At 53.6% G+C, this 23,075-nt stretch overlaps 2 protein-coding genes and 1 long non-coding RNA gene across 3 annotated transcripts; 2 read left to right on the forward strand and 1 right to left on the reverse strand.

Annotated features, from left to right (window-relative positions):
- Positions 1 to 216: 216 nt before the first annotated feature.
- Positions 217 to 4,403, forward strand: PTGIR (prostaglandin I2 receptor). The gene is made up of 2 exons (XM_074316223.1): positions 217 to 1,532; positions 2,506 to 4,403. Exons 1-2 carry the CDS (start codon positions 765 to 767, stop codon positions 2,890 to 2,892), a joined length of 1,155 nt encoding a protein of 384 aa, XP_074172324.1. The 5' UTR covers positions 217 to 764; the 3' UTR covers positions 2,893 to 4,403.
- Positions 4,404 to 9,297: 4,894 nt separating this feature from the next.
- On the reverse strand, positions 9,298 to 18,390 carry CALM3 (calmodulin 3). Its single transcript, XM_019752615.2, has 6 exons — positions 18,183 to 18,390; positions 13,954 to 13,984; positions 11,586 to 11,729; positions 11,345 to 11,451; positions 11,003 to 11,138; positions 9,298 to 10,919 (listed from the first exon to the last, which is right to left on the reverse strand). Exons 1-6 carry the CDS (start codon positions 18,183 to 18,185, stop codon positions 10,891 to 10,893), a joined length of 450 nt encoding a protein of 149 aa, XP_019608174.1. The 5' UTR covers positions 18,186 to 18,390; the 3' UTR covers positions 9,298 to 10,890.
- Positions 18,391 to 18,562: 172 nt separating this feature from the next.
- On the forward strand, positions 18,563 to 20,423 carry LOC141567730 (uncharacterized). The gene is made up of 2 exons (XR_012490566.1): positions 18,563 to 18,859; positions 20,144 to 20,423. It is a non-coding gene; the product is annotated as an uncharacterized LOC141567730 (long non-coding RNA).
- Positions 20,424 to 23,075: the final 2,652 nt, after the last annotated feature.

Below are 23,075 nucleotides of genomic sequence, written 5' to 3' on the forward strand. Positions count from 1 at the left end.
TGATGGGGACCATGAGAGGACACAGGGAGGGGAGACAGAAGGGAGAGATGGATGTGCTGGGCAGGGGGACAGAGGGAGCACTCCAGCGAAGGCGGGAGGGAGTAGAGGGGGCCTCTGGAGAAAGCAGGGGGAAGGAAGGCGGGGCAGAGAGAGGAAATGAAAAAGCCTGGGTGAGCCGGCATGAGTAGGGAGGGAGGGAGGAGGAAGGGAAGTAGGGAGAGCTGTCACAGGGAGACCTCACAGACAGCAGCGAGACCAGACCAGACCAGGCATGAGGGGACAGAGGAGGGACTGAGAGAGCCAGCAGAGGTGCGGTGAGGAGGGGCTGCAAAAGCAGAAATGCAGAGAAGGGGATAGAAAGCAGTGGGGGGTGGGGAGAGAGAGGGAAGGAGGGAGAGACAAAGGGGTTGGGCAGGGGAGGGGACAGAGACAGAGATAGTAAGAGACGGAGAGACAGAAGGAAACAACTAGGACCTGGAGAAGGAAGGAGGAAACAGAGACAGAGAAGGAAAGAAAGGGGGGCAGAGAGAGAGGGAGAGACTGGGGAAGACGGAAGGGAGAGAAGCATAGACAGATAGGCAGACGCACAAGAAGTGTGGGTTGACTGGGAGACACCCCACCCACCCACCCTCTCTGCTGCCATCAGGACCATGGGGAGGTGGGCGGTGGGCATCTGAGTGGCCCTAAGGGCAGACGGCTCCCCATTACCCCCTACCTCCCACTCTTGGGGCCCCTCCAGTCCAGGCCGGCAGACAGAGGCCGGGATGGCAGACTCGTGCAGGAACCTTACCTACGTGAGGGACTCGGTGGGCCCGGCCACCAGCACCCTGATGTTTGTGGCCGGTGTAGTGGGCAACGGGCTGGCACTGGGCATCCTGGGGGTACGGCGGCGGTCACGCCCCTCTGCATTTGCCGTGCTGGTCACTGGACTGGCGGCCACCGACCTGCTGGGCACGTGTTTCCTGAGCCCAGCGGTGTTCGTGGCCTACGCCCGCAACAGCTCGCTGCTGGGCCTGGCCTGGGGCCGCCCGGTGCTGTGCGACGCCTTCGCCTTCGCCATGACCTTCTTCGGCCTGGCTTCCACGCTCATCCTGTGCGCCATGGCTGTGGAACGCTGCCTGGCGCTCAGCCACCCCTACCTCTACGCCCAGCTGGACGGGCCCCGCTGCGCACGCCTGGCGCTGCCCGCCATCTACGCCTTCTGCACCCTCTTCTGCTCGTTGCCCCTGCTGGGCCTGGGCCAACACCAGCAGTACTGCCCAGGCAGCTGGTGCTTCATCCGCATGCGCTCCGCCCAGCTGGGCGGCTGCGCCTTTTCCCTGGCCTACGCCAGCCTCGTGGCCCTGCTGGTGGCCGCCATCGTCCTCTGCAACGGCTCCGTCACCCTCAGCCTCTGCCGCATGTACCGCCAGCAGAGGCGCCACCAGGGATCGCTTGTCCCCAGCCCCCGGCAGGGTGAGGACGAGGTTGACCATCTGATTCTGCTGGCCCTCATGACGGGCATCATGGCTGTGTGCTCCCTGCCTCTCACGGTGAGTCCCCTCTGCAGCTGGGGTGGGCACTGGGAGGGTCCTCAATTGTTTGTGCCCATTTCATGGATGGGGAAACCGAGACTCAAAGAGCTCAGGGGCTCTGGCCACAGTCAAACAACTCCTGAGTTTTTGGAGACATCTCTCCCCAGTTGCTTCTGCCCCATTTGACCCCTCCTGACCCCTTGAATACCCTCCCCACATCTCCAGCCCCCCCTCAAGTGCACGCTCAACCTTCCCCTACCCATTAATGATAATAAGAGCCACGATTCATCGAGCACTTGCTCTATGTCTGCCCTGTGCTCAATGGTTTACAAATCTTTTTTCAGATCGTCTTTAAAATGACCTATGCTCTCATTTTCCATTTACCACCAAACAGGACAAAGCTTCTGTCTTGTCACCAGTTTTATAGACAAGGGGCAAATGTCTCTTGCCCATGATCGCACAGAGTCAGGTCTGGACCCCGGGCTCTTTTGATTCCAAAGTCTGAGCTCCCCACTACCCCACCCCCCAAACTTCCCTACCCCAGCCCCACCCTCTGAGTGCCCATGGACTCTCCCAGCTTCACCCCTTTCCTGGAGGAGTCCACTCAGCCTTTTCCTTATTGAAGTACCGAGGCACCCCGTCATCCACCTGTACCTGGGCCTCAGTTTCTCTTTCTGTAAAATGTAAGGCTGGGCTAGATTTGAGGGTCATCAAATGTTTAGGGGATTACCATGACTCAGGGGCTGGAAGCTGTGGGTAGACGCACCCAGGCACAGCCACAGGACCCACCCCATCACTCACTCTCTAGGCCTCTGCTGGCTATTTCCTGAGGCTTTTGTGTCTCTGCTCCCCGGATGCATTTATCTCTGAGTTGTCATTTTATCTCTTTCCCCTCTCTTATTTCTGCAGCAAGCAAGTGGGTGAAAGGGAGTGAGGATGTGGTGGGGTGTGGGGAGGTGGGTGCTTCTTGATGCCCTCACTGTGTCCTCAGATCCGCGGCTTCACCCAGGCCATCACTCCAGACAGCAGTGAGATGGGGGACCTGCTGGCCTTCCGTTTCAACGCCTTCAACCCCATCCTGGACCCCTGGGTCTTCATCCTTTTCCGCAAGGCCGTCTTCCAGCGCCTCAAGCTCTGGTTCTGCTGCCTCTGCCCCAGCCTTGCCCACAGCCACTCGCAGAACCCCCTCTCCCAGCCGGCCTCAGGGAGGAAGGACCCAAGGGCCCCCACCACTCTTGGGAGCAAGGAGGGGAACTGGGTGCCTTTGTCAGCCTGGGGTGAGGCTCAGGGGTCACACCTGCCTCCGACACAGCCATCTGGCAGCACCATGGGACCACCATCCAAAGTGGGGTCCACGGCAGCCTGCTCCCTCTGCTGACATGTAGGCTACCCCGTAATCTCCTGCCCTGTCTTCCGGGAGCAGAAGCTAGATAATCAGGGGCATGGCTGGTGGCTGCAGATAGGTGATCAGAGGGACGGATCCTGGAGCCCTGGCCTGCCAGAACCCTTGAACCTCTGAATTCAGGGGGTGACCAGCTGCTATTTCTTCTCCTTCAGGGTGGCCACAACAGGCTCTGGGACAAGAGGGAGTGAGGGAGGGAAGATTTCTCTTACAGCACAAGAACAGTTCTCTCAAAATAACCAGTGGCCTGGCCGGCCTGGTCTGGCCCTCACTTGGCCATCCATCTCACTGTCTAAATATTTAGAAGGCAGAAAAGTTCCCAGGAGCTCCTGTGCACTTGGGTCTGCTAGGATTTGTGTTCCTACGCTGGTGCCTATCCATTCAGAGTGCCCCAGCTGCCCATCCCAAATCCCCAGGGGATGATCCTGCCATCTCCCAGGCCACTCCAAGAGCCAGGGACTCCCTCCCTGCCTCTCCTCCCTTCTGATTCTCCATCACACTTGGGAGTCCTGCGCCGCCCCAGGAGAGGCGGGAGGAAGGGGAGATGCTGCATTGTGTGGCTTGGTAGTCTTAAGATATGGACTTTGGGTGCATGGGGGTGGGGGGACCACGGGTGTGGGCAAATCCCAGGTACAGCCCAAGAACACAGACCTAAGTCCTTTGTCTGTCTTCAAATAAGTAGCTGCCTCCTGACAAAGCCAACCTCACCTCATGTGTCCTTGGAGCCCTCACAAAAATTTCATTCATTCATTCATTCATTCATTCATTCATTCATTCATTCATTCAACAAATAGTGTACACTGACTCTGCCAGGTGCTGGGAACACAGACCAGTCTCTGCCCCAACCTGGATTCTGCTGAGTGATTTCTAGCCTTCCACCCATCCCCTCGATGGTTGCCATCCCTTGCCCTCAGAAACCTCAGAATTGAGGGTGCTTCAGAGTGAGCCAACTGGCATGAAAGGAAGTGGTGCTTAGGGTGGTAGGAGGGTGAATGGGAAAGCACCACCCTCACCCCGGCTTGTCCCCACCCCTGCCAGCCCCAGTTCCTCTTTCTCACTTGCTCCTGGGTTAAAACAATAAATCCACACCTGGGGAAGGGTGGGGTACGCAAGGCCAGAGCCTTCTACAGCAGCTAACATCAGCGAGTCGTTCTCCATACGAGGTGCCTCCTCTCACTCCAGCCTATTTTTAGAGCCTTTCTACACATGTGGAAATCCAGGCCCAGAGGGGGCAATCACCAGCCCCGGGTCACACAGCAAGAAGAAAGCACGCACAGCCTGCGGTGGAGTTGGTCTATCTCTGGAGCCCAGCACTTGTTGGGCTGGTGACTGCCTCTCTGTACCTTGGCTTCCTTTTACATAGAAGGGCGATCATAACCTAGTACTTAGCTTACAAGGTTATGCTGAGGATGAAGTGATTCCCCCTGAAAAGCAATTTAGCACAAGGTCTGGAGCACAGCCTACAGTAAACACTGCTGTTATTGCCACTGGCCTTATCTTTTGCTATCTGGGCAAATGTAGTTTGACAACAAAGCAATGCTTTGCTCCATTGTTTTGACTATTTTTCAGTTACTATGTTTCAAATCACATTAAAGAAGAACAAGGGGTGCCTGGGAGAGTTAAAAATCTGTCAAGATGACAACCAAATGGGTTCAGGGCTTCCTTTTGGGGTGAAGAAAACGTTCTGGAACTAGACAGTGATGGTTTCATAACATTGTGAATGTACTAAATGTGTCTGAAGGATACAATTTAAAATGGTTAAAATGATACATTTTATGTTATGGGTGTTTTACCACAGTAATAAATAAAACTGTAATACTAAAAAAAAATTGAGTGCATAGAAACTTTTACAGCAGTCTTGACAAAGTAATATTATATTGGTTGAATTTAATGATAAAGTTGACACATACAAAAAGCAAAAATGGCCCAGAATCAGTGGGAACTGACCCAAAGGGACTCCTGGAGGGAGGTGGAGAAGGAATAGGGAGGAGGGGGCTGCAGAGAGGTGGCAGCAGAGAGAAGGGGCCTGCTTGCCCAGGCATGAACCCTAGGGGCCACTCCCCTCCTCTTTCTGTGAGGCCTCCAAAGGTGGGTCAGTTCTGTCCATCTTAGATCTCCTTAAATGCCAGTGCAGGGCTGGGCATTGGAACCCACAGCATCCTGGCCTGAGGGGGGTGCTATTACCGTGACCATTTTTCAGATGCGGATTAAGGGGAGGGGAGGATAAAGTGTTGAAGCGGGTTTTCTGGTGGCTGTTACCCACCAGGCCTAAAATCTCAGGAATTCGCCCCCTCCTCTGCATCCCACTGTTTATCTCAGACCCCCACCACTCTGGCCTGGATGTCTATACTGTCTGCCAGGTCAGGGGGATTCAAACAACTCCCACCCTGTCCACCCGCAGCCCCTCAGGGATGATTTGGGAACTCATCTCCTACTGGAGGATGTCCTGACCCGACTGCCCGTGCATCCTGCTAGCTGCCAAGGTCCTGTCTGGAAGGTCCTGTCTGAGTGGTCACTCCCCTGCCTGCAAAGCTCCAAGGGCTCCCATGGCCTGGAGGCCAAGGGTCAACTCCCACGGGCTCTGCTCAGCCACAGCAGACAACCAAATTTTCCCCAAACAGCCGGTGACCTTTTGGGCCTCCACCTCTTTGCTAATTGAGTTCATCCTTCCTGGAACAGTGTTCTTCCCCTTCTCCATCCGTCAAAAGCACCCTGGCCCTTCAAGAGCCTGCTTAAACTCCTCCTCCTCCTTGAAGACTTAATCACTCCTCTCTCAAGTGTGCTCAGTGCTTTTTAGGCTGCATGGTGACACTCACTGCAGCCTGCCTCGTACAGACATTCATTCACTCAGCAGGCTCTTATTGTGGGCTGACTGTAGGACAGGTCTTGTCCATGTGATGCTGCGGACATGGCAGTGACAGAGACAGCCCTGGCCCTGCCCTCCTGGGGCTCACAGTCAGGCAGACAGGGCTGGAGGTCATGGAGGGAGAATCTAGGGAGACATCAGGGAGGGCTTCTTGGAGGAGGGGACAGCTGAGGATTGGAAGAAAGAGAGCCAAGAGGCGGGTTTCTGTTGTGGTCACAGTTTTAGCTCTGGCCTCAAGTGCCTCTCTTCTTTCGGTTCTCTATTTATTAATTCAACAGATCCCCTTGAACCTACTCTGGGCCCTTGGCTGCTGTGTGCCTACTGGAGATGTAGCAGTGACACTGCCTTGGCCCTCCCTCACTCACGATCCAGTGGGGTGACAATTTTTTTTCCAGTGTTCTTTTTATTTTATTAGTTTCAGGAGTACAAAACAATGTAATAGTTAAGACATTTACCATTTATATTCCTCACAAATACCCCTCTCCCCCAATATACTACCCCTCTGACATTGCATACAGCTGTTACATTTCCACTGTCTCTATTCCTAATGCTGTACTCAGTGGGGTGACAATTTAGTAATCACAGAAATATGTATTGCAATAGGCAGCAAATATACAAACTGATGAGCTGTGATATGTACCAAGACAGCACAGTGCAAGGATCTGTGAGAACACATATGAGGCACTTGCCCTAGTCTGGGCTGGGGGGTCAAGAAGTGACATATTAGGAGACTTTATTCATTTTTAACTTCATTTCGTTATGCATTTCTGTTTTCCTAGCTCCGGGCCTGGCCCACAGATGGGACTTAGCACACACACATACACACCCTGGCTGGTCCTTGGGAGTTGCAGTTCACAGGGATTTCTGTAGTCATTGCCCCACCTGCTGGTCACACTGGGAGTGACATTTAGAAGTGGCCCCAGAGCCATTGCCCTTGGGAAGTGAGGGGGAACCTGGATTTCCATAGTTTGGGTGCTGGTTGGGCACTTCCCAGTGTGTCCCCTCATCTAGTCACCTTGTCAGGACAGGTTTTGAGCTGGTCCCACAGATCTGTGAGCCTGAACTGGAAACGATCTTCACTGCAAGCACCTCTGCTTTGGGCCAGAGTCAGCTCCCTTCAGTGCCTGCCCAGGGTCCATTAGAAGCTCTGAGTGCTGTCTATGTGTCTTTGATTAATAAAGAATGGGAGAAGGAAGTTATAATTATTTAATAATGCAGCCTGTCTGGGAGTAAAAGTCTTTCAAACCACAGGGCCCGAAGGGAAAATGATGACAGGCAGTAGAGACGTTCGGGCACTGGGAGGTGGTGGGTAAAAGCATGGGTGTTGGGATCCGAGTGATCTGGGGTTTTGAGACCCAGCTCAGCCACTTGCAGGAAGTGTGGTGCCAGAGACTTTCCTTGCCTGGGCCACCATTCCTGTACTGTCAGATCTCGGTATTAACTTACCTCATGCCCACCACAAATAGGTGAATTTTATTAGGACTCAATCTGGCCTGGATGAGACTTAAATAAGATGATGCTTACAAAATGTTTGGCGCAACCCTCCAAGAGGGATATTTTATGATCCTTTTATAGATCATTCTCCATTTTGCAGACTAGTAAACTGAGGCCGAGAAGTGAACTCACTGCGTGGTCACACGGCCTGGAGCCCAATTCTGTGGGTCACCAAAATCTGTCTTCCTGTCAACTACGAGGCCAGACTTTTCCACAGGTCTCCTGGAGGCTGAAAGGGCAGCTCCCACCTCAGATCCCACCACTGTGACCTCAGCCTAACTGGCTCTCTCTGGCCTGCCTTTTTTCTTAAATTTCCCCTTTCTTCCGCGTCCCCCCTGCCCCGCAGTTCAAGCCGTTGTTTCTCAGTCTAGTTGTGTGTAGGACACAGCTCCCTGTCCCATGCTGGTATTGAGCCTTGCGCTCTACTGAGGCAGTCCCTCGGCTGCTCACGGCAGCCCAGCTCCAGGGAGGGCTGTTGTTCACAATCTTAGCTGTAGAGGGCGCAGCTCACAGGCCCATGTGGGAATCGACCCAGCTACCTCGGAGTTAGGAGCACGGCACTCCAAACACCTGAGCCACTGGACCGGCCCTGCCTCCTTTTTTTTAAAAGACCCTTTACTCTAAAACTGGGCAACTGAGCATGGACTACTTGGGGTCAGATCTCGTTCAAATTCCAGCTGTGCCACTTTTGACTTAATAACCTTGGAGTTGTCTCTTCATTTCTCTGGGCCTCAGTTTCCTAGGCTGCAAAATGGGGACTAATTGAATCCAGCCCCAATGGTTGCTTGAAGGACTCAAGATCATGGATGTAGAACTTCGAAGAGAATCTGTGAGGTAGGAAACACCCCACATAGAATGCCGAATGCTCACTGGGCATTCACTGGACCCCAGGCCTTGTTCTTCTGGCTCATTCAGTCCTTGACTCAGCCCCAGGAGGCAGGTGCTATTATGCCCCCATTCTACAGCCAGAGGCATTGAGGTCAGGACCAGTCATCTGCTTGAGGCCAGAGAGGCAGTTCGGTGCTGGAGCCAGTGGTCAGCTGCTCTCATCCATTACACCCACTGCCTTACTGTGCCAAAAGCCCAACCACAACCAGATGCAGAAAATCAGGGCACAGACACTGGGGCTCTGGAAAAATGGCTTGCTGCTCCCAACTTCCTCTCCCAGTGCTTGGGCTCTGTGGAAGATGCTTCCCAGGCCAAATCTCTGCCACAAGGAAGGCCCCTGAGGTTGGGTGGGCCCTGCCAGGCTTCTCCATCCTTCCAAGGCCAGGTGAAGATGAACAGAAGGCAGGAGTCTTTATTCCACTGAACTCTTGTCTCTGCTTGACTCCTGTCCAACCTCTGTGGTCAAGTGTAAGCAGCTCAGAAGTTACACAGTTAACTGTTCATTCCCCGAGCCCTGTGGGTGGGGGATGAGTATTTTGGGAAAACCCCCCACCCCCATTGTTATATCCCTCCCCTACAGCACTGCTCTGGATCGCAGGCCTTTCTTCTTTATATCCCTTACCCCTGGGAAAGTTAAGGAGCTTTCTGTAATTTGTGGTTGTTTTGGGCTTTTGTTTCACGTCTCCGTCCTGGGCCCTCTCCTGGAGGGGACTGAAGCTCCATGAGCTCAGGACCACACGGCACACTTAGGCTGCCCAACTGACAGCGACTCACTCAGTGAATGCCACCCTGTCCCCAGAGCACCCTGCTGAGAACCCCCCACTGGGCCTAGGCTCCCAAGATCTGCCCCGCCTTTGCGAACCTGAGGACTTGTTTTTGTCTGATGTCCCCCCACCCCCCAAGGGTGGGCTTGGTCTCTCACATGTGCACGTCCCGTGCTGATGTGTGGTGAGCACTCAAACCTGAGCGGCCTCGCTGGCTGGGACCTGAACTCCAGCTCACGGGCCCCCCACTGGTCGCAGTGATGAGAATCCATCTTTGGAGGGAGCATGGAAGAAAGGCTCTTCCAGGCCTCGGCTGCAGGGTCCGTGTGGGAGCAAGCCCAGAAACCAAGACAAGAGGGCCAGAGCCCATCAGGTAGTCACTGTATTTTATTGGAAAACATTGATATATATTTTTCTTCACAGCTTGAACTGAACACAATATTGCCCGGTTTAAAAAGAAACAAAACCCAAACCAAAACACTCCGAAAATGTCCACAGCCTCATGCCTACCTGCCCTGACCCTCAGCTCTTGGCTGGGTCTCCAACTATGCCCCCCCTCCCCTGGAGGCTGGGTGCCAGAGGGTGGATGACAAGAGATTCTCAAAGCTGGGCAGGTCCCAGGAAAAGCCACTTGAACAACCTGGGGGTGGGGGTAGGGGGCAGATGAAAAGAACAGAAAAAGGAAAACAGAATCCAGACGAGCGAACTGCCCACATTAACTTACTCGTCCCACAGTCAGAAGCAAGGTCACGGATCATGCTGTCCGCTGCAGAGGGGGGGGGGGGGGCAGGCGGGCGCGGCGGGGGAGAAGAGGGCACAGAGACAGCACAGGTGAGGGAGCCGGCAAGTCACCATGGAGGGGGGGGCCGCTGACTGGGAAGCAGAGCCATCACAGGCTGCTCCTGGCAGCTAGCAGACAAGACTGTTTATTGCAGGTATATTCTCTCCAGGGCGGGCGTGGTGGGGTACATCTTCCCTCTCCCCACCCACTAGCTAGCCCAGCATGGTTTTAGACAAAATTTAAAGTTTTCAGGGGCATAAATGAAAAACAACCAGCACATTACAAAGCGACCATCCCCACATTGGTTCCTTTGAGGGGACCTCAACGCGGGGGGGCGGGTGTGTCATGAGGGAGCGCGTGGGATGTTAGCACCAGGTATTTACAGAACAGCTTGAGATCGCTTTAGGGACACGGGCAGGTACAATCTGCAGAGTGGCCAAGTGAGCAGCCCCCACCCAGCCCAGCATCGAGAAGCCAATCAGATGATTTCAGAATAGCAGCCAGTGGGGTCTGAGTGTTGTCCACTCGGTCCGTCCCCTTCTGTGAGTTGGCCCCCTCAAGTGGTAAAAGAATGCCAGCTTCCAAGACTCCCTTGCCCCTCGACCCTCTCTGGGGCCACATCCAGCCAACACAACTCCTCACTCCGCCCAGTCCTTCTGGAATGCCTCTCTCCGCACCCCTGCCCCAAAGGCTGCTGGGATTTGCACACGGAATCACAGGGCTGGTTGCATGCAATGGCGTAGGCATGCTCTTCGGCCTGGGTGAAGGCCTTGTCCCCTCCCTAGCAGGTCCCGAGACAGGGCTGGCAGCCACCCCAGCACCCAAAATAAGATGACAAACCAAAGGAAACAAACCTAAACGGAGGAGAGCCACCCGGGCTGGAGGAGGAGGGCAGAGGCTCCCCTGGGGGGATGGGAGGGGTTATCTTATGAATGCATCAGGCCTTGGAAGAGGTGAATGGAAGGGGACAGGGCAAAAGGAAGAGATGAGGGGCATGAAAGGAGACTCAGGGAGGAGGGAGAAAGGGCAGTCATGCAGCTTGGGACAAATCTTTTGTTGCTTTTTCAGATTCTCAGTCAACCGATTGGTGTTTGTTAGAACCGGGGTACGCAGGGAGTGTTGAAGAGAGTGCGCGCGAGAAGAGAGATCAAGAGAACGGGCATCACCAGCTGCCCGGGCGCTCACTTTGCAGTCATCATCTGTACAAACTCTGGAAGGAAGCGGAGGAGGGAGGTCAGCAGGGGAGCGGGGCCCTCCCTGACACGAGGGACCCCGAGCCTTGCTCCAGCTCACCTTCATAATTGACCTGGCCGTCTCCGTCGATGTCGGCCTCTCTGATCATCTCATCCACTTCCTCATCGGTCAGCTTCTCACCCAGGTTCGTCATTACGTGACGCAGCTCTGCTGCGCTGATGTAGCCGTTGCCATCCTGGTGTTGGGGGTCAGGTAAAGGCTCTGAGCTCGAGGCAGTTGGCTGGTCTTCCCCGGGGGCAGTGGGAGAGGGGGAGCAGGGCAGGAGCTTCCTGTGGGGCTGGCATTGGGACCCAGGCCTCCCGGGAGCGGTGACTCAGTGGCTCCAGCTGTGCTGTGCGTCCCTCACCAGAGTCCCAAGCACTCTGGGAAAGGACTGCTCACCTTGTCAAAGACACGGAAGGCCTCTCGGATCTCCTCCTCGCTGTCGGTATCCTTCATCTTTCGGGCCATCATGGTCAGGAACTCCGGGAAGTCAATGGTCCCGTTCCCTGGAAGGTGGGGAGGGAGCTCGAAACGCCCGCGGCCTGGCCTCTGGGAGATGACCTCCATCACCCCGAGGAAGATGCCCTGTGCTTGGAGGGCGGACCAGGAGGGGGCTGCCCACCCGCGCCACGGGACTCACCATCCGCGTCCACCTCATTAATCATGTCCTGCAGCTCTGCTTCGGTGGGGTTCTGTCCCAGGGACCTCATCACCGTCCCCAACTCCTTGGTGGTGATAGTGCCATCTCCGTCCTTGTCAAAGAGGGAGAAGGCCTCCTTGAACTCTGAGGGAAGAAAGGGAGTGAATCAGAGGTGAAGGAGCGCAGGGAAAGCCTGCCGTCAGGGTGCGGACTTGCTCCACAGAGCAAGGCCGAGGGTCAGGCCCACCTGCAGAAGCCAGAACCCGACTTCAGTGCCGGTCGCAGCCTCTCGCCTCAGCGCTCAGTCAACTTACTGAGCACATCCTCTGGGCCGGGTAAAGCTACCTGTCCCACCACCCTAGCTCCGTGAGGACAGCGGGGGGATGGGCTGACGGCTGTGGTTAGATAATTCTACACTTCTTTGTGGTATCTGGCTTCGGCCTCTCCCTCAAATGATGAAACGGACCAATATCACGGAGTGGATGAGAGCCAAGGGAAGTCTCGATCTAAAGTATGCCAGCCAAGGTCAACTGTCTGGGAAGGAGAGGGGAGGCTACAGAATCCCTCTGGCTGGCACTGTGTCCCTCCTGACTGGTACCACCAGCCCAGCTCCTCGGGCCAATGCTACCGGCTTCCAGAGGAGCGAGTGAATGGCTGTGTGTGGTGCAGTGTGGGGGTGGTCAGCAGCAGAGCACGGCTGACGGACGGTGCGTGGGGCGGGTGGGGGGATGGAAGGAAAGGGGAGGGCTGCCAAGCCAGGAGGATGAGGAGCTAGTGGTGCTGAGTGGGAAGGCCACAGCTGGGGACGCATCAGGAGCGGGGAAGAAGCACGTGGCTCCTGCCCTCCCACTGGGCCCATTTTGGCACCGGGTGCTCCCTACCCCCAAACCTTTAGAGAACAGATGCCTGGCAGCCTATTCCCAGAGGGTGTGGGCTGGGGTGAGGTGGTGGACAGTTTGCTAATGGGGACAGGGTGGAGAGTGGGGTGTTTGTATTACACAAGGGCAGAGAATTGGGGTGTGGGTGGCACGTGTGCTGGGAGCCACACACATAACCGAGCTGTACTCTGGGGCCTCTGGGCCCTGGGGAGAGGGTGAGTCTCCTTGGGGATAATGGCACCTCCCCGTGCTGAGGCCTTCTTGTTCTTGGGGTGCAGGGAGAGTCATGTGTGCACGCTGAACTCATGACCACTAAACAAGGCAGTTCTCTGGCTTGCCTCAGAGGGTCTCCATAGCCACTTGGGGCCAAAGTTTAGAAGCTGAAAGTGTGACTCTGTGTGTTGGCGGTGGGAGTGGGGTGGGAGGGAGGGTTGAGGAGGAAAGGAGAGAAGGCAAGTCCATTCCTGCCTCCTCCCAGTACAGAAGCTGGACACCCACTACCCATCACATAGCCTAGTGATCCTGACCGCAAAGCTACAGCTTGGGTAGTGGCTGGCGCCCAGGGGCCCCATTCTCGGGACCTTTGCTCCTGTCTACTGGACTGGCCCATGGCTATGGAGATAAACCGAGAGCTGGTTTCTGTCCTCAGGCAGTTCAGTCTGGGAAGGGGGACCTGGAAACCCACTCAGTCACATACTAGTTCCTGCAGCTGTGACCTTTTTGGCTAAAGAAGTGAGTTAGATGGGACCCAAGGATTTCTTTCAGCTTACTGGGAGGTATGGGACGGCTCCTTTGTTCATTTATTTAGCCGACAACAATTTACGGAGCACCTACTAGATTCTAGGCACTGAAGGTACAGCAGGATCAACAGAAACAAAGCCCCAGCTCCAGGAAGTCCCATCTAGTGACAGGAGGTATGGCAGATAAAGACATCATGAAATAATGTCACACGACCAGAAAGGCTATGAAGAAAAACCCCAGAATGACGTGAGAGTAAAGGAAGGCTGTCTATGTGGCAGGGAGTCAGGGAAGGCCTCTCCGAGGTGACCGGTGAGCTAAGACGGAAGGAGGAGAAGTTGCTGCCATGCAGAGAACGGGAAACGCACTTCTGGTGAGTGTGAGCCCGTGCAAGGGGGAGTGCAAAACTGGGAAGTGCAGAGGTGGGAGTGACCGGCATTTCCTGGGTGGCTCCTAAAGTGGGACAGGGAGGCAGGGAGCTGACCTGCTGAGCCTACCTGGCAGGAGCTGGGACTGACAGCACAGCTCCCCCTGCAGCCCTTGCTGTCCGGTGAAGGCCTGTGTCAGGACCACGGGGCTGGGTGTCACTGGGGCACTGGTGTGCTCTTATAGGCCACTTATTAACATTCTAAGCACAGGGCAGAGCACTAGGTGACGTAGGGGACACACAAGTTGGCCTGTCAGATGTTACCCCTGGCCAGGAATGCAGAGGCCTCCTGAGGGAGGATGAGGAGTGGGGTAGGTAAGCTCACCTGCAATCTGCTCCTCAGTCAGCTGGTCAGCCTGGAAAAGCAGGAAGCAGAGAGTTAGTCACCGGGAGGGCTAGCTGCCATCAGGGCTACACCTTCCTCGCTCAGCCCAGCCCCTGTTGGTGAGGCCAGCTCCACATGGCATCCCATGCACCTGGGCAAGGGGGGGACATGCCTGAGTCAGGGTGCGGGAGAAGTGCTGCTCCAGCCCCAGACCAGCCACATTGGCACAGCAGGTTCCTGTCTGTGTCAAAGCTGCTGCTGGGAGCTCCAGAGGCTGTGTGAAGGGAGCAGTTGCCCTGGAGGCCTAATCAAGCAGCTCTATAAGTCTCCAAACTGAAACAGGCCAGTCCTTGGGTAGGGCAGAGGGAAGGCGTCTGGGCTGCCAGCTAGTTTCTGTGTCATCTATTTGGAGGCGCTAGGTCCAAGCACAGTGTACCTAACTGGCAAAAATTCTCCTATATGGTGGCTCTGAGTATCTGAAAGAACCCCGGTTAGGCTAGAGGCAGTTGCTCTACTCCCTTGCACACAGGGATGGCGCAGAGCACCATTTTGTCCTGTTTCTTTTGGGCAGGAGGGCCAAATGTCAGGGAGGGGACTGCAGCGGGCAGCAGCAGTGGCTGCAGAGGCTGTAGGACTTCCCCAGCTGCGCTGCAGTTTTTAACCCTTTCCAACCCTTGCTGCATGCGGGGTTTGGAGGTGGGACAGAGGAGGGGCAGACTAGCTTTTCCTGGCCGGTGTGCTGGGAAGCAGCCAGGTACAGGGATCCTCTGGGGGAGGAGAAAGTGGGGGCCGAATCCCAAGATTTAGCTTTAGGCAGTGAAAAGATGAATTTTCCTTGGTTTCTGTAAACGCTGCCAAGAAGGTACCACCCTCCCCTGACCACAGTGGGTCCAGACTGACTGCTCCCCCTCCTTTACTTCCTTTCATAATTAGGGGAAGGCGGCTCCAAGTCTACAGCAGGTTCTTTCTTTAGGTCTGAGGGCCCCCCAAACCAATGCACCCTGTTGTATGCATTTGCATTATTCTACATAGAGGTTCCAGAGCTTGTATGGAAGCTAGCAACAATCCCCACCCTGTCCCAAATATTAAGAACTGGTCACACTGGAACTGGTCTAAAATGTCTTTTTTTTTTAAAACCTAAGGGAAGAGGAACTTGAAGCCAAGCCCCAAATAGGCAGAATGGGAGGGGAAATCAAAGTAATGGTGACAGAGGAGAGATGGCTAAGGGAGGGGACAGAAGGAAGGTAGAAAAGGAAAAACACTACATATGCACATTCTAGAAAAGTCTAAAGTCTAAAGAGAAGGGTCGGAGGCCAAATGGAGACACTTCTTTATTGCCTGAAAAAAAGCCTCGGCCACTGGGCTCCTAACACCCATCAGGCAGCCCCAGGCTCATGAGCCCTTTGCTCCACGCACTTCCGCTGTTTCCTAAGAGCAAAGCCTGGGCCCACATCTCCAAGTCCTGTCACCGAGGAAGCTGTTCAGGGAAAGTGAGAAGAGGATGGGCTCTGGTTACCAAGGCCAGGCAATCCCAGGGGAAGGGAAGAGGAAGATCAGAGGAGAGGAGCCGTCTGGGGAGGAGGGCCGCCATGCCACCTGCTTCCATCCTCTCCCCTGGCCTAGATGGAAAAGCTAGCCCAACCAGGGACCTTCCTGCCCAAACCGCACCACTAGGCAGGAAGCCCAACTCTCCCCTTCCTTTGGGCAATGCTGTCAGGGGTGTGGGGCCAAGGGGCACGGAGGCCGGGGCAGGTTGCAGAATGTCCTGGAGTGGCTCCGAAGGCAGTGTCTGCTACTCCCCACCCCAGATGGGCCAGAAGGTGCAGGTGAGGCACTGCACACTATCTTAGGGTTGCTGCAAATAGCTGTGGCTCGGCCTGCAGAGCTGGTCAGACACTCTCCCTCCAGGTCAGGAAACCCTCCCCCACCTCCCGCCTCTTCTGCTGGGTGAAGGAAAGTCCCAGCTCCAAGCTACAGATCTCAAAGCATGGCAGCTGCCCAGAAGGGATTGTTGCTGGGGACCCCTTCTCAGGGCTTCTTTCCTTTGCAGAGCTGAAGATCAATAGTTTGCACCAAAACCTGTCTCCAAAATAACCCAGCTGGTCTCCTACTTCCGTATTCCTCATCTTAGGTTCCAGCAAGACGCTGGACAATGAAAAAAAAAGTGGGGTGGGTGAAGGAAGAGGGTATTATTTCTCTGCCTTGCCCCAACCTCCAGCCAATGCCAGAGAGCAGTGTTAGATGAGCTCAGAAACCAAGGCCAGGGCCCCTCACCAGGGCCAAGGAGGAGCCACAGTTCTCAGGCCAAAGTCCGTCCAAGGCTAGTTAACAGTGACTTGTCCCACCCATACCTTGCTGATTATAAATGGAAAGAGAAACTAGCTGGGGCCAAAGTTTGGGTCCGATTTGGGAGATGGGGGGGGCCTCTTGGCACCTGCCAGTGCTTCAGCACCCCTTTTGCAAGGTTCTGCTGGAAGAAAGTGGGGTAGCAGTGAGAAGAGCCATCAGCTCTGTGGCAGCAAGTCTGAGATCTGATACACAGCAGCGGCTGCCTGTTCTCCCCAGCCCTGCCAGGGAGGAAGGCTGCGCACGGTTCTGAGCCTGAGCCTGGGGGGGCTGGGGGTGTTGTGGGTGGCAGGGAGTAGGAAAGAACCAGTTTGCTGGTTTTCTCTCAAAGCTCAGCTGTGTGAATTAACAGAAGCATTCAGTACCAGCCCTGAACAGAGCAAGTGGCCCTCAGGCTGATGAAAGGGTCCCTCTGGAGGTCCTCTCTGGTCAAGCTCTGCAGCCCCCACCCTGAGGCCACACAAACAGGCTGTCTGATTGTCACCGACGCCACACTGTACTGCACTGTCATTTGGCACAAGTGAGGAGATGCAGAACAGTGAGTGGAGCCGGAAATCATGAGAAAACCAGCATTCCTGTTTGGGAAAAGCAGCTCTCCTGGTCTGAAAGGGGCAGTCAGGGGGTGAGGCTTAAAAAGCTGGGTCATTTGATGTATCCTAAACTTTGATCCCTCACCCCCATTTCATGGGACTTCAGTGCGCAATAAGGGCCTGAACAACTCCGCCCACCTGCTCCAACTGCCGGGGTGCCTTCTGCCCAGCCATGTTCTTCCTGGAGAAGGGGAACCGTAGAGCCACTCCCTCTGGCTCTGCAGCCCACTCCCCATCCAGACTGAACAGTCTTTGTCCCGGCCTTTTCCCCAGAGACTTCCAGGGAGCTACCCACATCCACCTCCAAACCGAGGCCCACCTTGGCTGCCATTCATTTTCTCCTCAAACTCCCCCACCCCAAGCTTCCTTCCATTTCACTTCCCACCACCCAAGCTCAAGTCCTCTCCCACCCCTCACCTTGTAAAGCCCCCTCTTATGGATCCTGCCTGCCCCCCTAACCCCCCCCAACGGCCTCTTTCTAGAGCAACAGCCTTTACCCACTGGTAACCTCAGAACCTTTTCGGGCTGCCCCCAAATCAATCATGAGGGCTCCTGTTGCCCCACCACTGGCAAACACCAATCTTGCCATCATCCCCTTTTAGCTACCTCCGTGACCCCAATTCTTTTCAGTCTCTGCAGGTTTCAAGAGCATCTTCTAACCTCCACTGCCACCCACCCCAGGCCCTTCCTCCACGAAACATGTGCCTCACCCTCCTCCTTCCTCTGCAATGCTGATTTTCGGAGAACCCCCACCCCCCTCCAAAGCTCTGATCTGCAGAAGTCAACCCCATCCCACCCAAGGCCCAGCTACCCACAGCCCCCTCTCGGGGAGCTCCCCAGCAGCGCGGCCTCCCTCTGGATCCCCCTTCCCTGCATCCTCTCAGGACTCCAAACCTTCATCAGGGCCCAAATAACCGGCTTCCCCAGCCAGCGTTTCTTATCTCTCTCCCTGGGGTTCACCTCAGAGACCAAACGCCCTATCCAGGGTGCAAAAGCCCTTGGGGGGGGTCCAAACGCCCCTCTTAGGGTCCTGATGTTCCATCCTGGGTTCAAATGCCCCGGTACAGGGCTCAGGTGCCTATTTCGGGGTCTAAACAACCCACTTGGTGCCAAAAGTAGCTTTTGGAAGCCCCCAAACCCCTTTCTTGGACCCAAACGTCCCGCTCCGGGTTCAAATGCCCCGGATTGGGGGCCAGAGAGGGTGGACAGGCGTCCACCGGCCCTCTCAGGGGTCCTGCCCCGCCGTGCCCGCCTCACAGTCCCCAGCCTCCGCGGCCCTCCAGCCTCACTCACCATGGTAAGGCCGGGGTGTCCGGAGCGGGAGGATCAAGGTTCTTCCGGCGGCGGCAGCAGCTGCAGCAGATCGAGCTCCGCCGCGCGTCCGCGCCTCCACACTCACTGCCCGCAGGGCTCGCCGCCGCCGCCGCCCGCCCCAACGGTCCCTCAACGGCCGCCGCGCGCGCCCCGCCTCGCCCGGCCCCGCCCCGCCCGGCCCACGTGCCGTCGCACTGCGGCTCCCGCGGATCCCTCCGCGCCTCTCTCCGCGTCGCCGAGCCCTCGGATCTCCAGTTCCCTCCCGGTACAGTGCCGAGGTTTGCTGCTGGCCGCGCGTGCACGCACCCGCCGCGGGACTACTTTCCGTCGCCGCGCGCCCCCAACCCCTGTGGCCTCACCACTTTCCTCCACGGCGGAGGGGCACGCTCGGCGGCGCGTGACGAGTCCTTGTGTGAGCCGCGCCGCTATTGGGCTCGGGCCATGGCGGAAATGAGAGCGCGGCGCCGATTGGTCGGGCCTTCCCTGCAATGCGTCAAACCGGGACGAGCCACTGCGTGGTGGTGGTGGGGGAAGCCTGAAACGTGTGGCCGCGTGGAGCCGTGAGGCGGAACGAAGTGAATGGGGAAACCGTGTGGCTTCTAGAGAAGCAAATACATCGTCTTAGTGGCCAGAGAGTGGAGCAGGGCCGGCGGAAGGTACAGAAGGAATTTCTCGGATCTCCCCTCTAACAGATGGAAGATGGTGCAATCCAAAATGCTGGGGTCTGGAAGCCCCGCCCCCAACTGGGTCCTAAAAGGTGGCGGGGTCTTCAAGGTTTTGTCTGTCACCTGAAGGTTCCGCCCCCTGGGACAGGTGTCTGCGCTCTGAGACGCACTGCACGGGTGTGCGGGACCCATATCCCCGCTTCAATCCTGATCAGCTCAGGGTCTATGAAATTGGGGCGGTCCCAGGGCAGCCTCTGAGAATAGAGTATTAATTCAGTCATTCCCTCAATAAACATTAATGGGGCACCTGCTGTATGCAGGGACTCGTGCTTAGGTGGACTGGGGAAACCATACTTCCCAACCATTAGCTTGTCGTCTTCTAAACCACCTGACTCTTGCATTTCTTGTTCCAAGCTTCCAGCCATAAGAGGAAAAAGAATTAATGAGGTTAGCCGAGACAATTTATTTACCGGGGCTCAGAAATGCACCCCTACTTCTCTTGTTTAGAATAGGAGCTGCCATTCGCTCGTGTGCCCCTCCCTTCCTCACCGTGATTGGCTGAGGGATGGGCAAGTGAGTCAAGCTGGGCCAGTTATTATGCCCCCCCCCACCCAACAGAATGTAGGCTAAGCTAATGAGAGTCCTTCTCTGGGCTTTTGGATCTGGAGTTTGGGGGCAAGAAGCTTTTTCCTTTAGGGTGGGGAGGCTGTGAAAGAATAGTTTCAGAGCTGTCAGTGGCCATTTTCCTACCTACCGGGAGGAGAGATTAAAACTGACACTGGGAGGAGCAAAAGAGAGATGGGGTGAGAGTCCCGTTGGCATTCACCTCCCCTCTCTCCGGTACTCTTAAGGCCAGCTGCACCCCATCATGCCGGAATTGTGATGACATGAGCTATTCAACTTTCCCTTTTATCCCAAGCGAGTTTGAGTTGAATTTCTGTAACTTGCAACCAAAGAATTCCTGATGGATATGAGCTGGGCTAAACTTTGTCTTGATCATCTGCACTGGCCCCGAAACAGAGAAGGCCAAGGAGCAGCCAACATTTGCTGAACAAATAAGTAAAAGGAATCCAGGCTCCTGTTTTCTCCCCCTTCTCTTTTTTTGATTCTCAATTTCACCAGAAAGATCTTCTGAATTATTTAGGGCTATGAAATAATAAATATGCTACCACTAACGCCTTTGAGCGCTTACTGTGTTCCAAGTACTTCGTGTGCATTAGCTCATTTAATTCTTACAAGCTCCCTACAGGCTTGTTTCTTCCATTTTTCCACCAGATGAAACTTTTAGTGCCGCTGGAATTAGATGAAACCAAGGAGGTAGAAAGGCTTGACTAAGAAGAGAGAAATGAAGCAACTTCTGGGTATGGCCTTAAAGGGAGGGGACATGTCCTCCTTCTCCTTTTGCCAGCTGGAGGAGCAGCCATCGTGGGCATTAGATGAGAGACCGGTGGTGAGCATACGCACCCGCGACCTTGATGATTTCCTGGAGCACCGCTCACTTTTCCATTCCCAGTGTCCAACTTTTATTTAAGAAATAAACCTCTATATTGCTTAAGCCACTGTTGCTTTGGATCATTTTGTTATGGCAGCCAAACATATTCTTGCCCCACATTTCTACTCCTTTTTAGTTACTGCTCTTGCTTGCTTTGGTAGAAGATGACTCTTGTGGGTACTTCAGTGAGTGGCCATGAGGTTCAGGCGTAAACCAATCAGCATGCCCTACTTCCATACCTCTGATTGGTTCAGTCAGCTGTATGACTCATTTTTTGTTTTGTTTTTTGCATGGGTGGCTTAATTTACATACAATAAAATGTTATAGATCTTAAGTATTCAGTTCAATGAGTTTGACAATTGCATGCAACCGGGTAACCACCACCCAAGACAAGCTCTAGAATATTTCCATCACCCCCAAGTTAGCTCCCTTGCAGCACTTTCCAGTTAATTCCTGTCCCCTTCAAGCAATCACTGTTCTGGCTTCTGTGACTAGAGATTAGTTTTGCCGTTACAGAGTATTACAGAAATGGAATCATATAGCATGTATTGTTTGTTTTGGGCTTCTTTTGCTCAGTGTAATATTTTTGAGCAAAAGTTGCATGGAACATACTTATACTAAAATATATATTTTTGTTGTTTATCTGAAATTCAATCGGAGTCCTGTATTTCTAATTGCTAAACTTGGTCACCCTAGTCTCAAAGCACCCTCTTTCCAGAGAAATGATCTTATTGACCTTACAGGGGACTTCCTGGGCCCAGGTTGTCTTATGCTACAGGTAGGCAAAAATACCAAGGTAGTATCTTCAAATCTTTTGAGCTTTAGGAATGAACAACAAACTAATGCTGAACCCCATTATAATCAGGGAAGTTCAAATTACAATGACAACAACACACCATTTGATATCAGCTGGACAAACACCAAGGCCAACAATATTATCTATTGCTGGACCCACAATCTGGAGACCCTGTTATTTCCCTGAACTCACCTCCCTATGGTCTTCCTCTTGCTCTCTCTGTTACAGCCACACTGACCTCTTTGCAATTCCTCCAACACTTGTTGCTGGCTCCTGTTTCAGTGCCTTTGTCTTATTTCCTCTCTTTCACATGCTCTCTGCATAGCCATGTGGCTTTTCCCCGTCTTAGCTTCAAGTCTTTGTTCAAATGACACGTCCTCAATGATGGCCTACCATGACCATGCCATTTAAAATTGTAACCCAACACTCCCCATTCCCTTTATCTGGCTTTTACTGTTTTTCGTAGGAGTAGCCACCATCTCAAGTATAATGTTCCTATTTATTCTATTTATAGTTTGAGTCTCTCACTGGAATATAAGCTTCACGAGGTCTGATCTTTTTGTTTTGTTCACTGTTGTATCTCCAGTGCCTAAAACAGTGCCAGGAACATAATAGGTGCTCAATAAATATTTTCTTAATAAATATGGGGAGACAGATATACTTCTACAATACTGGTGGGAGTATTTATTGATACAATCATTCCAGTGAGTGTACCATTTAAGATACATTAGGTTATAATGCAGTAACAACTGTAAAAAATCTCAGTTAACACAATTTGAGTTTCTCACTCTCACACAGTCCACATGGGTCTCGGACGCTCTGCAGGACAGCTATCCTCCATGTGGTGACTCAGTGACCCGGACTCTTTCATCTCTCCTGAAGTTCTCTATGTTGACATAGCAGGGGAAGACAGAAACCGGAGATTCTCATAGCCTAAGTGTGCAAGTGACACATGTGACTTCTGCTTACTTTTCATTGTCTGGAACCAGCTACATGGTTTCACCTCATTGCTAGGTGATCACTAGGGGGTCTCACACATAACTAGTGTGTTCTGGGGCACGGACACGTTTTTTGTGTGCCCCAGAAGAAAAAATAAGGAACAGAATTTCATTGCCATATCATGGTCATGGTCGCAGAGAGCCATTTGACAATCTCTACAGGCAAGTTGCACATGTCCATTTGCTCAGTCTTAACCTAGCAATTCTACTCTTAAATGTATCCTTGATTGGTGGCTTTCAAACTCTTTTGAATAAGGTTCACAGTAAGAGCTACTTTTTACATCATAATCCATCCATCCATACACACACACACACACACACACACACACACACATTTTCAAAAATTTCAGAAGCAGAACTTAGTCTTACCATGAGCAAGAGACTCTATTTTCTTTTCTATTTCATTTCATGTTTCAGAAATGATGCTTGTTGTGAGCTACTGATGCCACCAAACCTATAATGGATTGCAACTCACAGTTTGAAATATGCTTCCCTACACAGAAGTCTCATACATGTATATTCACAGGAAATATGCCCAGGAATTTTGGTCTTTTATCTTCTTGACTTGCAGAAATAATTTTTATCTTTCTTGATGTTTATTTAACGAACACATAAAGCATTTCCAACATGCCCAGGATGGTTCTAGTACTTTAAGAGCTCTTCTGCCAATGTGGTAGCCACTAGCCACACATAGCCATTGATCCCTTGAAATGGGGCTAATGCTGCATATTGAAAATAGGTATTTTGAACATATTGGGTTAAATAAAATATACTATTAAAATGAATTCCCTCTGTTTTGTTGTATTGTTTTAAACAGGAGATGATTGGTTTTAGATTTCATGTCTTAACTACTACACTACACTTCCAATCCATGGTAGGTTTTTACCTAAAATAAGCACTTTAAAGCTATACGTTTCCCTC

The sequence above is a fragment of the Rhinolophus sinicus genome, linkage group LG11, assembly GCF_036562045.2.
Source record: "Rhinolophus sinicus isolate RSC01 linkage group LG11, ASM3656204v1, whole genome shotgun sequence".
Taxonomy (NCBI): Eukaryota; Metazoa; Chordata; class Mammalia; order Chiroptera; family Rhinolophidae; genus Rhinolophus; species Rhinolophus sinicus.